This window comes from Oratosquilla oratoria, chromosome 9 (assembly GCF_046742065.1).
Source record: "Oratosquilla oratoria isolate Oo_2021 chromosome 9, ASM4674206v1, whole genome shotgun sequence".
NCBI lineage: Eukaryota > Metazoa > Arthropoda > Malacostraca > Stomatopoda > Squillidae > Oratosquilla > Oratosquilla oratoria.
This window is the reverse complement of record NC_134785.1, coordinates 54,971,186-54,986,907: the sequence shown is the minus strand read 5'-3', so window position 1 is coordinate 54,986,907 and position 15,722 is coordinate 54,971,186. Positions and strand designations below refer to the sequence as shown.

Genomic DNA, 15,722 nt, shown 5'->3' with positions numbered 1-15,722 from the left:
ATATATATATATATATATATACTATTTATAATGTCTTCATCTTTGTAGTATATACAGTCTATGTATCTCCCATACTGTATTTCCTGAAGATGTCTTAAATAGACCAAAACTTTCGGACTACGTATCTCATATACCAGTGGTTTTTCTGCACACACACACACATATATATATATATATATATATATATATATATATATATATATATATGTATATATAATATATATATATATGTATATATTTATATATATATGTATATATAATATATATATGTATATATATATATAGTATATATGTATATAAATCATATATATAAATGTATATAATATATATTTATGTATATATATATATATGTATATATATATATATATATATATATATATATATATATATATATATACATATATTGTAGGCAGTTGCAAAAGAGAACAAAATACAGTATTGTAGCGGTTAGCTTCATCGATGAATTAGATAGGCAGCGACACCCAGAATAAATTGATATAGATGCACTTAATGTTTGGTGTTCGTGTTGATGAAGTCGGAAATAAGAATATTATTAGACATTGGCTATGTGTTAAAATTGTAACCTCCATTCAAGGTCGAATGCATTTGCGAACGCTGTCAAGGTCGTCTCCGCCCAAATTTCCTGGATGATTACGGGTTTTTATCTACACACCTCAGAAAACGTGCACGCCAGGCATTTTTTTGGTGGGAAGAACATGGTGCCTAACATGTCATAGAATAATAAAATACTATAGAACTTGTGAATTAATGTGAACGAATAAGTAAAAATATTTACAACTACTTTTTTTTTTTTTTGTCATTACAGCGTCGTAGGCACACACACCCTTTCATATGATCATCTCATTGCATCCATTTATAGATGTCTATTTCTTATGACACTTTTCAATCTCCCTTAATATATACTTGCTTTCATCACTCTAAGTCTATTCCCTCTCCTACTTCTCCATTTCCTGTAACAAGAAACCACAAATACTTAAAACAGTCCACTTCCTCTTACCTCCAAAACTTAATTCCAACTTGCTGCCACCCTCTCCTATTGTACATCTGATCACCTTATTTTTACTCACATTTACCTTTGAACTTTCTCACACCGCATATCTTCCCAAAATCCGTCACTAATTAACTATCACCCCTCTTTACCCCTGCCACGAACGCAGCATTTTCACTCACGTACCACTTCCGATTCGATATTAATTATTGTATCCTATACTTTAGGGTGAGTACAATTAACCACATGCGATGATTATTTGATTTTAAGTATTTTATAATTTCCAGTTGAAGGTTCCGTCCGTCATGAGATACATAATACACGATGAATATATTAACGCTTTGTAAAGCGTATGCAAATAAAACGTAAATACATTTAACAAAATAATGGTCAACCATGTACGTGATGTAATATTTACAACATACTCTATTAATTATAATAGATATATAACAATGATTTCATAATGATTAACAATTTCATTTACAATAAAGCTATGTGCAATAAGGGAACACTGCAGAAGTGTCGGCGTGTTGCCACACATTACACTCGCATTTACCTCCCGTACGACCCTATCCATATACATATTGAACAACCATGGCGACATGACACAACCCTGACGCAGCCCTACCTTTACCTCAAACCACTCGCTCTCTCCATTTCCAGTCCTAACATAAGCTTTACTACTCTCGTAAAAACTCTTGACTGCCTTTAACAGTTTTCTCCTAATCCCATATATCCGCAGCACCTCCTACAGTGCCTTCCTGTCTACCCTGTTATAATATTTTCTCCTAATCCATAACACCCCCCTAAAAAAAATAATAATAATCTTTAGTTTTTGCCAAAAACTTCTCACAAGTCAATCGTACCGCAAAAATATTGATCCACGTATCCACTACTTTTCCTAAACCCACATTGTTCCTCACCAAATAGTTCCTCTCTTCCTCTCCTTATCCTCTCATTTAAAACCCTCCCAGAAGCCTTCCCAACTTCACTCAATAAACTGATCCCTTTAAAACTATAACATTCACATTTTTTGCCTTTTCCTTTGTAAAGAAGAATAATTTAGGTATTCTCTCGTCCCTCTGATACACATTAAGCAACCTCACTAGCCAATTCATTATAATCGTTCTTCCCATCTTCACACACTCCGTATGACACCCCAAGGTGCCTTACCAGCTCTCATCATTTTCAGAGCTCCTTGTACCTCATCTGTTTCTATATCTCTTTCATTTTCTTCTATCACAGTCATTTCCTTCCACTTCCACAATCAATCCCTCCCTATCCTCCTCCACATTTCACAACTCACTAAAATACTGTAACCATCATCCTCTTACCACCTTCACTTTCATTAACATCTTCCTGTCTGCCCCTACCTTTCCTTCTCTACCTGACTTAACCCCTCACTCCTTCCAAACATCTTTTTATAAAAAATAAAAAAAAAATACTACATCTTATATCTGCTCTCATATTTGCTTCCTTTATCTTATATATTTACTTCTCTCTTCTCCTTGTACCTCTCAAATGCTTCCCGAGTCCTACCTTGCAACCCACCCACATATGCTCGCTTCTTGTCTTCTACTACCATCTTCATCTCATCATCCCACCACTCACTACCCTTCCTTCTATGCCCTCACATCCTCCTCGTTCCACATACCATATTTACACACGTTGTCACTTCCCCTTTGAAACAGACACATTCTTTTCTACTTCTACCTCTACTCTACCCCTCGTCACCTCCTACAGTTCACTCAGCTTCTTCTAGTAACCCTTCTTTTTCTTTTCATTTAAAATGTTCACTCTAAGCACATCTCTTCCATACTTTTCCTCTTTATCCACCTGTCCTCCATTTTCAACTTCCCTTTTATAAAAAATGACCTGACATCCCCATACTCTCACCTCTAAGTACATGGGTATCCAGAACTTTTTCTATTCTTCCATTAAATATCACTACATAGTCTATCAACGCCTTATCAACCACTTTTCCATCCACCACCCTTTCCCATGTGTACTTATGATTGACTTTCTTCTTTAACACTGTATAAGCTATCATCCACTCTATAAACACATTTCCAAAATTAATTTTCCATTATAAATTTTACCTAGCACTTCTAGAACTCTCTAAACCAGGGGTTCTTAACCTTTTATCTCCAATTCCCCACTTTTTAGTGAGCCAACTCTCCATTTCCCACCAAAGCATCGGTCTTTGACAAATTCGATTTTAACCCATGCAGTGTTTAGTACGTAAATATACGCTTTGCTTTTTTGTGCCATTTTACGGCCCTAAATTTTTGTTTGCATATATTAGATTTTTTACTAACAGCTATCGCAACAAACAAAAAGAAACAAAAAACACATCGATTAAAAAAAAAAGACTGGTTCTTCTGTCCGACCGGTCATTCCCCACTTGGCAACTCCGCCATTTCCCACCAGTGGGGAATTCCCCAAAGGTTAAGAACCACTGCTCTAAACACTCATTTAAATCTATAGGAAAAAATCTACAGTCTTCTCGTTACCATATCTATATACGCTCACAAGAAACCGCATCCTTTATCCCAGTTTCACCTTTACCCTCATTAATCTTGAAGATAATTCACTCCACCACGCGCTTTCTTATCTCATCACGTGCCAACAGAGCTACCCCTTTCCTTCCTTGCCACCTCCTCACTCCCGATACTCTCCCCACCATACCCCCAAAGTCAAAATTATCCCTCCTTTTCAACTTAGTTTCACTAAACATTAAGGGATCAGCACACTGCATATGTAGTACTTTGCATAAATGTATGACCCATTAATTGCAGATACCAAGCTATTTTTTTTAGCTCTACTCTGCCCCAACATCCATCGTCTTAAAAAAAAAAAAAAAAAAAAAAATGTCACCAGCGCTATCATTCACAGATGACGTATATCAACGAGTTGTCGACCATGGCGGATTCAACACAAACGGAATATATCTCGGAGAGTGATAAAGAAAGTTCTTCCAATTCAGAATCGTTTGATCTCACCGAGGAGGAACATGACCTGAAGATCATGCCTGAGTCGCGAGGGTATATGTTTGATATCACTTACAGGAACTATATCGATGGGAGTTACTCCGGATCAGATTGAATATGGTGATGGCGACGACCAAAACAAAGGAGAAAACGATGCGTCGTTGGCCAAATGCACTCGTAGGATGCACACAAAATCGTAATTCGTACCTTTGCTGTCCAAGAATCTTAATTCCGTCTGGCAGATCCTCATGATTCAGTAAAACTTGGATAACGGTGACCCCTGGCAACCGCGTTTGTTTATATTCTCGTCATAGCTGTGGCATCATGGTTGGGTCCAAGTACATGTACTTGTACTTGGACTTAAGTACATATTTCATGTACTTGTACTTGGAGTTTAAAAATTCAATTGTACTTGTCCTTCTTGTACTTGTACTAAGACGCAAATTAATTGAAAAATACCAAGTACATTCAAGTACAAAACAAGTACATTGTATTAAACATAAGTTAGATACTTATATAGATTCTAACGAACTTTGTGATGATACTATTGGGTAAATGCACTTATCTGTTAATGTTATAAAACTATTATCAGTATAGAACAAAGGGCAAACTTTAATGCCCCGATACTTATCTATACATCCTGCATCAAATTTAGATATATTACTTACATGAGAACGTTTGAAGAAGTAAACGAACAAGAAATTTACGAGGATCGAGATGTGTGGCGGCGTCTGATGACGAAGCCGACGACTGACCGTTAAAATCAACTACCTGGCGTCTGGAGAAAGAAACTTATATGAGAAATATATGAATAGTCAATTGCATTTGCTGCATAGGGAATGTTACTTATTCAGATTTTTCATAGAGTATACGTTCTTGTTTTTCAGTTATATGATAAAAGCAGTGATGTGCTAAAGGTAAATTTTCTATTTACTTTTCTATATCAAATCTCATTTTTTTACAGTGTGGTAATCAAATCGTATAAACGAAAATTAACTTTCGTGCTTTACGAATCTGTGACAGGAATTTATTTGATTATATCAAATACTTGTACTTAATTACAATGGCATGTACTTGGACTTGGACATAAGGACATAGCAAAATTACTGAACTTGTACTTGAAAAATATCCAGTAATTCGTAATTAGACTTAAAAAAAAATGGCAGCTTTGTGTTTACATCCATCGATATACGTCATGAAGATAGCAACCACTATTTCTAACATAGCAGACGACTCTTTTTTGTGAAATGAAAATGACGATTAAAACGCAAGAAAAATCCAAGACGACGGAAAAACACATTTAATCTATTTATTGAGATATAATCTAAAAGTCGATTAGAAAAATTTACGTTTGAAAATTGTGATGTCCTTATCCTTTAACCCATCCATCCTTCTCACAAACATACTGCTTATCTCTCCTATTACTCTCATCTGTACCACAACCACGCACATTTAATGTTCCAATTTTTAGGTCTGGTTGGAAATTTCAATCAAACTGTTGGCAAAACTGAGTTTGGTAACGCTTCGTGAGATTGTTATACGTTTGGCAGTATGTTTGAAGTGTTGGTGTGAGGTTGTGTAGTACGCATTTGTGTGGCAATAAGTTTGTGATATTGTACAGTAGCGTATCGACCATTCTCCTTCACAATGCCAAGAAACTGTATAAACCACCCAGACAACTTTTGCTTTATACGCTTTGTATTGACATTCAAGTCACAAAAACGGTGATTTCACGCCATGGATTAAAAAGTGTTATGAACATTATTTTGGCTGCAAAGTGGGGCGAGGGGACCAGGATAAGACCTGGGTCCCTCATGTGTGTTGTGTAACCTGTGTCATGCCTCTCACTACATGGGCGAAAGATTCACGCCATATGTCTTTTGCCATCCCTATGATTTGGAGAAAACCAAAGATCATACTTCATATTGCTACTTCTGCATTACAAATTTAAAAGGTATAACATCAACATCCAAGCATATTGCAAAATATCCTAATTTATCATCTATGAGTCCAGTACCTCACAGTCAAGACTTTCCTGTACCTGACCCTCCAAAACAAATGGAACTAAGTGATGATGAGTCAAGTGAGGAGGTTTGTCAGTGTAATTGAAACTCAGAGATTCCTGAATACAGGTTGTAGATCCTCCAAGATATGTCAGCCAAACTTGATCGAGAGTCAACACGGCTATAAATTTCATGTGAGGCTTTTTCATTTTCTACATTTCATCTTGTAAATTTCTCTCTCACTTCGTGACGAGCCATTTTATACGGAGACTCATAACCTTGTGTCCTCGAATCCTCTGGGGGCTAGGGTAACATACAGACAGGCAGACGGACTGACGGGCAGGCAAACAGTTCTCACTGCAACATAGATTACTAGATTATGCACATACTAATACAGCGCCCATGAGGGTCTTACAAGAAGACAATTGTTCTTCTTGGCTGGCTCTGAAGGTGGGCGATTATATGAACATAGGACAGCGTATGCATATATCGAAATAATAATTATATATATATATATATATGTGTGTGTGTGTGTGTGTGTGTGTCTGTATGTGTGTGTCTGATTTTTGACAAATGGAAATAAGCTCCACCGCTAGGACTCGAACCTTTGCCTGAGCGACTGCTATCGTCTTTGCTTCATAATAAGTAGTCGCTAAGGTAAAGGATCTAGTCCTTGCGGTGGAGCTTATATATATATATATATATATATATATATATATATATATATATATATATATATATATATATATATATATATATTACAATATGAGAAGTACCTATACCAGTTTTCATGAAAATCTACTCGGAAAAAATACTTTTCTTTCTTTTATATTCTTATATATATCTTTGTAACTAAAAGAACCTGTGTTTTTTTTTTTAATGCCTTGATAAACTTTCCTGCTAGTTTACTACTCTATCGAAAAGTTACACCATACTGGATTTTTCTTTTGAGTATCCAAATTTCGTAAAAAGTTCGCGTAATTGCATTACTAAAAACTATAGTTTTACATTTAGAGACGAAATTCAAGTAGGCAATTTCGAAAAAAAAGGTAAGCATTGTACAAACAAAATATAATTTTCATAGAGAAATAAAATTCTTATTTATGATTATAAATGTGACAATACCGTTAACGAGTTTTTGAGCCACAAAGATAAAAAAAAAAACACCCTCTGTATGAAAAAAACTATTAGCAATATAGATGAAAAATGCATAGATACGAGTAAATTAGATATGAATGAATTTGTGTGTTTTGTGATATTTTTCATATTTACAATATTCAATTTGGTATTTGTTTCTACCAGTACTGAGGTGCAGAATTTCAGTGATAAAAGTTATGTAAACCTGAATGAATTAAGCTAGACTGATAGTTTTTTTTTCTGTAAAAGGCAGTAAATGTCGAACAGAAGAATGTTCCTTTATTAAGAGACATATCCAGCTCGAGAAATACTGTATTTATCAAATAATATAAAATAGTAAATGATGCCGTACGACGCTCTTAATTCATCAGTGTGTTGTACATACTTGAAATTATTTTTCACAGGTTTATACTGAGAAAAAAAAGAGTACAGAAATCGGTAACGCAAGACGATCTCTCTTCGCTTGCAAACACACAGTCGGACGCATACCAACACACATCTACAGTATGCTTAATACATACATGCATGTACCAGCATACATTCCTACACTATACTTAATACATACATCCATGTACCAGCATATATTCCTACACTATGCTTAATACATACTTATACACATGCATACATATATACATACATATCTACACACATATTTACATACACACACACACACACACACACACACACACACGTATACATATATATATATATATATATATATATATATATATATATATATATATATATATATATACAAGCCCACCGGCTGCGCCGGCCCAGCTACGCCGGGGGCCTTGGCCTGCGGCGCTGCGCCTTAGGCGCGGGCGCTGCGCGCCCTGGGCTACGCCCCTTTTTTGGAAAATAAAGAGTTCTTCTTCGAGTTCTTCTTCGAGTTCTTCGAGTTCTTCTTCTTCGAGTTCTCCTTCTTCTTCGAGTTCTACTTCTTCTTCTTCGAGTTTTTCGATTTCTTCTTCGAGTTCTACTTCTTCTTCTTCGAGTTCTTCGAGTTCTTCTTCTTCCTCTTCTTCGAGTTCTTCGAGTTCTTCTTCTTCGAGTTCTTCTTCTTCTTCTTCTTCTTCTTCTTCTTCGAGTTCTTCCTCTTCTTCTTCTTCGATTTCTTCGAGTTCTTCTTCTTCGAGTTCTTCTTCTTCACCGTAGTTGGCGGTGTAACCGATTTACCACCAAACGCGAAGGTGTGACCGACTTACCACCGGACGGCGTAAGCAACCATTAAATTTTTTTATATTAGATATATGTATACACACACACACACACACGAGGTCTGTCCGGAAAGTATTCAGCCATTATGAATATTTGCAGAACTGGTAGTGCGATCCTAACAAAAGTCGGTGGACACTGACAGAAGACCCTACTGCACATGTGTGAGCGGCCATAGTCCCATGTGACAACATCAGTTAACGGCCAGACACAGTTGAGTGAAGGTGTGTACTGTTTGACCGTCGCATTGATCTCACACTTCTCCCAGCGTCCCCGGGCTTTTGTTTCTGGGTCGTAGCCGGAGACCCACGACTCATTTCCGGTTATTACTTGTTTCAGGAAATTTGAGTCATTTGTAGCAGCTTGAAGTATACCCCGTGAAGTTTTAGCACGAAATTCCTTCTGCTTATGGCTCAGGAGACGCGGGACGAATTTTGCCGCCACGCGTGTCATGCTAAGATCTTCCGTCAAAATCTCTGAAACACTTGTCCGCGGGATATCAAGATCATCTTCTAATTCTTGTACTGCCAATCGCCGATTTTCATTGCAGTCTACACTCGCTCAACATTTCCAGGTGTTCTGCTTGTCGAATGCCTACCAGAACGTGGATCACTTTCGACAGATTCCCGGCCTTCTTTGAAGCGTTTGTACCACATCTTTATCCGTGCTTCAGTCATTGAATCATCCTGGAATGCCTTCTTAATCATTCGAATAGTTTCCGCTGACGAATATTCAGTTTTGCAACAGAAGTTGACACAGATTCGTTGATGTACTCGCTCAGTCTCTGTCAATGCGATGGTCAAACAGTACACACCTTCACTCAACTATGTCTGGCCGGGAACAAAGTTGTCACATGGGACTATGGCCGCTCACGCATGCGCAGTAGGGTCTTTTGTCACTGTCCGCCAACTTTTGTTGGGATTGCACTACCAGTTCCGTTACATAAGTATATTTAATGTGATTTTTGGAATATGCTACCTTTAATCTTATAATCACAAAATAAGTAAATGAATAAATATATAGATAAATAGAAATAGATATAAGCAAATAAAATATATATAGATAAATGAAAATATATAAATAAGAATAACTCAAAGATGAATAGACAGGAATAAATAAATGTAGATAAAAATAAATTAATAAGAATAAATTAATAGAATAATCGTCGTTACAGGAGTAATGCTGTCATTAATGGAAATCTAACAAGTAGATCATTTCCAGACTTAAAACTTCGTAGATTAGTTACTGATCATATTTCCCACTGCTTCCAGAATTGCCTGTCTGGAACTTCGACGGCTCTTCGACTGGTCAAGCTGAGGGTAGCAATAGCGATGTTTACCTCTACCCCGTGGCTATGTACAGGGACCCTTTCAGGCTGGGAAACCACAAACTCCTTCTATGCGAAACCTACAAGTACAACAAAGAAGTGACACCCACCAACCTCCGGAAGCGGTGCCTGGAAGTGATGACAAAGGCGGCAGACCAGAAGCCCTGGTTCGGTATGGAACAAGAATATACTCTTCTTGACACCGATAATCACCCGTATGGATGGCCGAAGAACGGGTACCCGCGACCTCAAGGCCCATATTACTGTGGCGTCGGCGCCGACAAGGTACACGGTAGGGATATAGTCGAGGCCCATTACAGAGCCTGTTTGTATTCTGGGATAACTATCTCCGGGGAGAATGCCGAGAGTATGCCTGCCCAGTGGGAGTTCCAGGTCGGCCCCTGTGAGGGTATCACTATGGGTGATGACCTCTGGATGGCACGATACCTTCTCCACAGGGTCGCCGAAGACTTCAACGTAGTCATCACTCTGGACCCTAAACCCGTGCGAGGAGATTGGAGCGGCGCCGGCCTCCATACCAACTTCTCCACTGAGGCTATGCGCGCACCGAATGGGATCGTTGAAATCGAGAAGGGAATAGAAAAGTTGTCTCATCACCACCACCGGCACATTAAGGCCTACGACCTCAAAGGAGGAAAGGACAACGAGAGGCGTCTGACTGGTTTCCACGAAACCTCAAACATCCATGACTTCTCCGCGGGCGTGGCCAACCGTGGTTGTTCTATTCGGATTCCGCGCCACGTCGCCGAAGAAAAACAAGGATATTTGGAGGACCGTCGTCCGTCGTCCAACGCCGATCCTTACCTGGTGGCCGAGACACTAACAAGAACCATCTGCTTGGATGAGTAGTTTCTCCTTCTTCTTCTTCTTCCTCTTCTTTTTCTTCTTCTTTTTAAGGGGGTGGGGCATTGTTCGTTAGGCTGTGGTGGATTTCAGATCTCCCAAAAGTCTATATCATTACCCAACCTCGGCCATGTCATTACCTCTCGTAGTTATTACGGACAGGCCTGCTTGTGACTGCTTGTTGAAATGATCGATCGAACGAATTAACTACTGCGCAGTGTGTAGTGATCCATTTAGTTAGGGAGGATAAGATGGCGAGTGATGTGGAGAATAACATATGGAGATCAGCATTGCTTATGAAGTACAAGAAAGGAGGTTGCTGTAGGAGAGAAGCCAAACGCAGAGCATGGGATTCAATATATTTAACGTTTCGCCCAGCAGGGCTTCTTCAGAAGAAGCCATGCTGGGCGAAACGTTGAATATATTGGATCCCATACTCTGCGTTTGCCCTCTCTCCTACAGTGCTGTTGCAGTCGTTGTTGCTTTTACTCAAAGGAGGTTGCACTTGCCCCTCTGGATGTTCTCAGACTGACCAAACGTAGCTGTGCGACTGACCAGTCATGTACCAATTCTAGGTGCACGTTTGCAACAGCTCACGTGTCTTGTACCCATTCTGTGGATGCCATGGGGTCGAAGAGTGCTGTAACAAGTGGACTAAAACAGTCAACACTGCTGAAGAAGATAGATGCGGATGGCAACACTCTTATTGATGATTAATATGGCTCAAGGGCTTGATTCTCCACATACTCTGTGCAGATAGAGACCTCAATATACTCAAGTGGCATGTATCTGAATCAGTAAAAACACCATAGCCATTTAATTATTTTTTCTCATACGGAGGCCATTTTGACAGCCATCTTGGATTTCCATGCAAAGATACATCTTATCATGTTGCTTGGGTACTAAAACCTATATCTAAATGCAAAAAAGTATGTCTCTAAGTGGATTAATAATGAAGTTATGCTATTCTATATTTTTTTCAGATTAGCGGCAGCTATCTTGGCAGCCATCTTGTATATTTCAAATTCCCCAAAGGTTCCAGAGTGGCATGAATCATATTATCAAAGAATTCACCATCTCTGTCACATAGTATTTTGGTTGCAAGGAAAGTGCCTGTCATCTACTATAACTGTAGTAAATGGGGACATGACATAGCAATATCATCGAATACAAAAGAGATCAACCGATGTCTATGCATTTGTTTTGGAAAATAACATGTTTATATTACTACAAGAGGGACGAGTCAATACTACATATTTGTCATGAAGTGGGTACCAAAAATTTGCATCGCCAGCTGATAATGATAATACAAGAGGGTTTATTATATATGTTAAGATAACATTCCAACTCTTTTTCATTTTAATGACAAAGTCAATGGGACAGAATACTTGTGTACTGAAATTACTGTTCAAGATTGTCCCATGTGTTATTATCATGTACGTGCATGTAAACAAATTAATGTTTCAAGATTTTCCAGAATACAATGCGTGCATTTAATGGAAGGCTTAAATGTTAGGCATGAACGATCGGTGTTTCAGATACGAGTGGCAATACTATAGAGATTAAAGAGTTGTTTTTGGAAGTTTTGGAACAACACTGACGAAATCGTACCAATACCAGATCATTCCAGTTATAACCAGTTTCCCTGTCACGTCTTCTCAAAGCAACGTAACGAGTATTGCTTCACTAGTTAAAGTGGTGGATTCATATTTTAAAATTCAAATGGAGATACTGAAAAGTAAAATCACCATAGACAAGGGGGTAACCATCGCATAGGAATTATAATCAAGGTCAGTAAAACGACGAAAAAAATGAACGACGCTGTCATTCAAAAAACTGTAATAAGATAACAAATTATGATGTAACAGAATATTATTTCAGAGTTGGCAGAGCTCATCTACCCTTGAAATAATTAATCTTTCATTACTAAGAAAAGGTTTTTGAAATAAGTAATTATGATAACTCAGTTACATCAGATATTCCTTCGTAAAATTTCAACGTGCCCAAGAAGCAATAAATATATATACATACATATATATATATATCCTCCAATGAATATAATGTTCTTAAATGTAGTGAATTAATGATAAATTAATGAAATATATGCATGAATATCATTACACTATAATACATACCTAGATAATGTCGCTGATACTTTAACTAAACCAGGAACTGTAAAAGAAATTGTTGATATAAGTGTCCCAAGTATCACTAACGGACGACACAACTGTTGGCCTATGTACTGTATAATTCTAATGATAACAACGTGATTTTGGGAGTACAATAAAGCCTTGGACAGGATATTTTGTAAATTTTATCGTGCAAATAAATTCCATAGATTAGTAAAGCTCGAGTTTTTTTTAACATTAGAATTTAATGAGATCAACTATGAGAACGGGTGGTTAAAATACCACGGTTGTTTGAACCAGTGTAATACTGAAGGAATGAAAGTTAATTTTGATTAGATTTTTATTCACTTTTCCTTTTATTTTCAGTGAATAGATTAAGTAGAAATAATAATTATTTATAAACGAGGAATTTAGGGACAATCTTCCTCGCTTCAATTCAAAATATCTACATTATACAATAACTCCCCTTTGTAAATGGCGAGTATAGAGCTATGTCTATTTTTTCTCCCTAGGCAATCATATGTAACCTGCCTTTAATTTGAACATGGTAGCTATAATGCTAAGTTAAGCATGTGTGGGATTGGGTAGGCTAGGTTAGAGTTGGTTTAGTTGGTTATATTAGAATTACCCATTCATCTTTTACTTTCTCACAAAAAAAAAAAAAATTATTCCCAGCTACCAGGCTCTCGCCCCCAAAATTGTGAAGGGGAGGGGGGGGGGCATACCTAAAAAACGAGGCATTTCTAACAGAAATTCCACAAAACTAAAGTCTTAGAATCGTCCACAATGGTTTAAAATTCCGTTTCTATATCGAGAAATTGAACATTTTACAGGTACAATTGTAGGGCAGGGGTGCGTAACTCGAAACTGCGACATCTTCGACGAAAATATCTGAAAAGTGTTCTTAGAATTGTCCAAAATAGTAGAAAACATGTTTTTGTAATAAAAAAAAATCTGCGAGTGCAAATCTGGATATTTTCCAACCATATTGTAATAATTGCATTGTGGTAATTAAATTGATTATGAAACGCAATTGGAAACTAAACATATATGGTGATTGATTCGTGATGAAATACTGCTTCCCTCTCCTCTCACCACTTGTCACTCGTCACTCGAATGGCAGCCTTACAATTATTCTTAATTAAATCTAGTAACACGGGAATCAGTCATTCATACATAGTATAACATTTTCATTATAAGGATGTGTAGTTGTTTCTTGTGATTCAATTATTATACGCATTAATCTAAATACGGAATATAATGTGTATATTGGGAAAGGTGTTGTTTGGAATCTGATCGTTTCACAATTTGATCACGTGAAGGAAGAGCCTAGGTACGTGTGTGTGTGTTCGTGTGTTGCAATATAATTTTCCATAGGCGATGTTGCAATACGTGAGGTTTTAGGTAATGGTTACATAGTATAATACGGTACATGATACAATGTGATATATATACACTGTGATAAAGATATAATATAATACAATGCAATATAATATAATGTAATATAATATGATATGATACAATATAATATAATGTAATATAATATATAATATGATATAATATAATATAAATTAATATGATATAATATACAGTAATATGATATAATATTATACAATATATAATATGATATAATATAATATAAATTAATATAATATGATATACAGTAATATAATATAATATAATACAATATAATATGATATGATATAATGTAATATAATATATGATATAATATAATGCATACATATACCAACGGCTTTTTCCCCCTTACAAGGAAGGGAGCCAAAAACAAAGGCATAGAATCCACTACCACCCATTCCATCCCCACATACTCCACTCCTATTCACCCCTCTCCCTCCTTCTTATATTGGCTCCTCCTGGATGACGGGTCATCCCTACATCTCGCTCACTGCCCTGGGTCAGAAGCAATGTAGCAAGACACAGCACACCCACAGCAAGGCCGCTTCACTTAATCGGCGACCCCCCTCTCCGTCCCCTCATGCAGAAAAAGAAAATACGGGGAGAAATCGCTTCGGGCTACGTCAAAATATCATTCACACATACTCCCTCACCCCAGCCCCATCCCCCACCCATTCCCTTCCATTCGTCACAGCATCATCCATACACGACCATTTTTCACTCACCCCATTTTCTGTCTTCTCTTTTCCTTCCTCAACAGGCATTCCCCTCTTTCCCAATGCCTCTTTTACCCCATCCACCCATCTCATCCTTGATCACCCCCTCATATTCACTTCTTCCATCTCTGCCTTCCACACCTCTTTTACTAATCCTTCTTCACTTATTCACACATGCATAATGTAATGTAATATGATATAATATAATATAATATAATATAGTATAATATAATATAATATAATTAATATAATACAATATAATATAACATGGTATAATATAATGTAATATGATACAATACAATACAATATAACATATGATATAACATAATACAATATAATATAATATATAATGTATGATATATGATATAATATAGTATAATACAATATAATATAATACAATACAATATAATATAATACAATATAATATAATATATGATATAATATGATATAGTATAATATAATATAATACAAGTTGGTTTCATGTCAAGCATATTAAAATATAGTTGATTTTATACAGAGTGATGTGTAAAAGATACTGGTTTGATGACAGTTTATTTGATTGGGCAATATTTGCCCATAACTGCATGCTATCTTGAGATGCACACTGAAAATTATGGGAAATTTATTTATTGCTTTACTCCTTTTTCATGAAAAAGGCTAGTTTCAAGACAGTTTTTAACTCGAACTTTGATATCGAAACAAGCACCACTTCCAAGCCTCTCCTTCAACAGTAACAACTTGTGTATTATATTATTCAAATAAAATCGTGGCCATACTACTCTTATGCACGTATAGATGATCTGAAATGAGGGTTAAGTTAGGTTAGGTTTGAGTGTGTACTTTTTTTAGTATTCTGGTTGGTTTGATGTACCTGTCTCATCAGTCCATCTTGACCTTCAAACTTTACTGGGAC

At 36.7% G+C, this 15,722-nt stretch overlaps 1 protein-coding gene across 1 annotated transcript in view; it reads left to right on the top strand.

Annotated features, from left to right (window-relative positions):
• LOC143028422 (glutamine synthetase-like) overlaps window positions 1-12,908 on the top strand; it is a 17,589-nt gene extending 4,681 nt beyond the window's left edge. Inside the window, exons 3-4 of the mRNA XM_076190476.1 lie at window positions 9,629-10,863; window positions 11,047-12,908. Coding sequence (XP_076046591.1) covers window positions 9,629-10,554 — 926 coding nt within the window. The 3' untranslated portion in view covers window positions 10,555-10,863; window positions 11,047-12,908. The remainder of the gene's footprint in view (window positions 1-9,628; window positions 10,864-11,046) is intronic.
• Window positions 12,909-15,722: the final 2,814 nt, after the last annotated feature.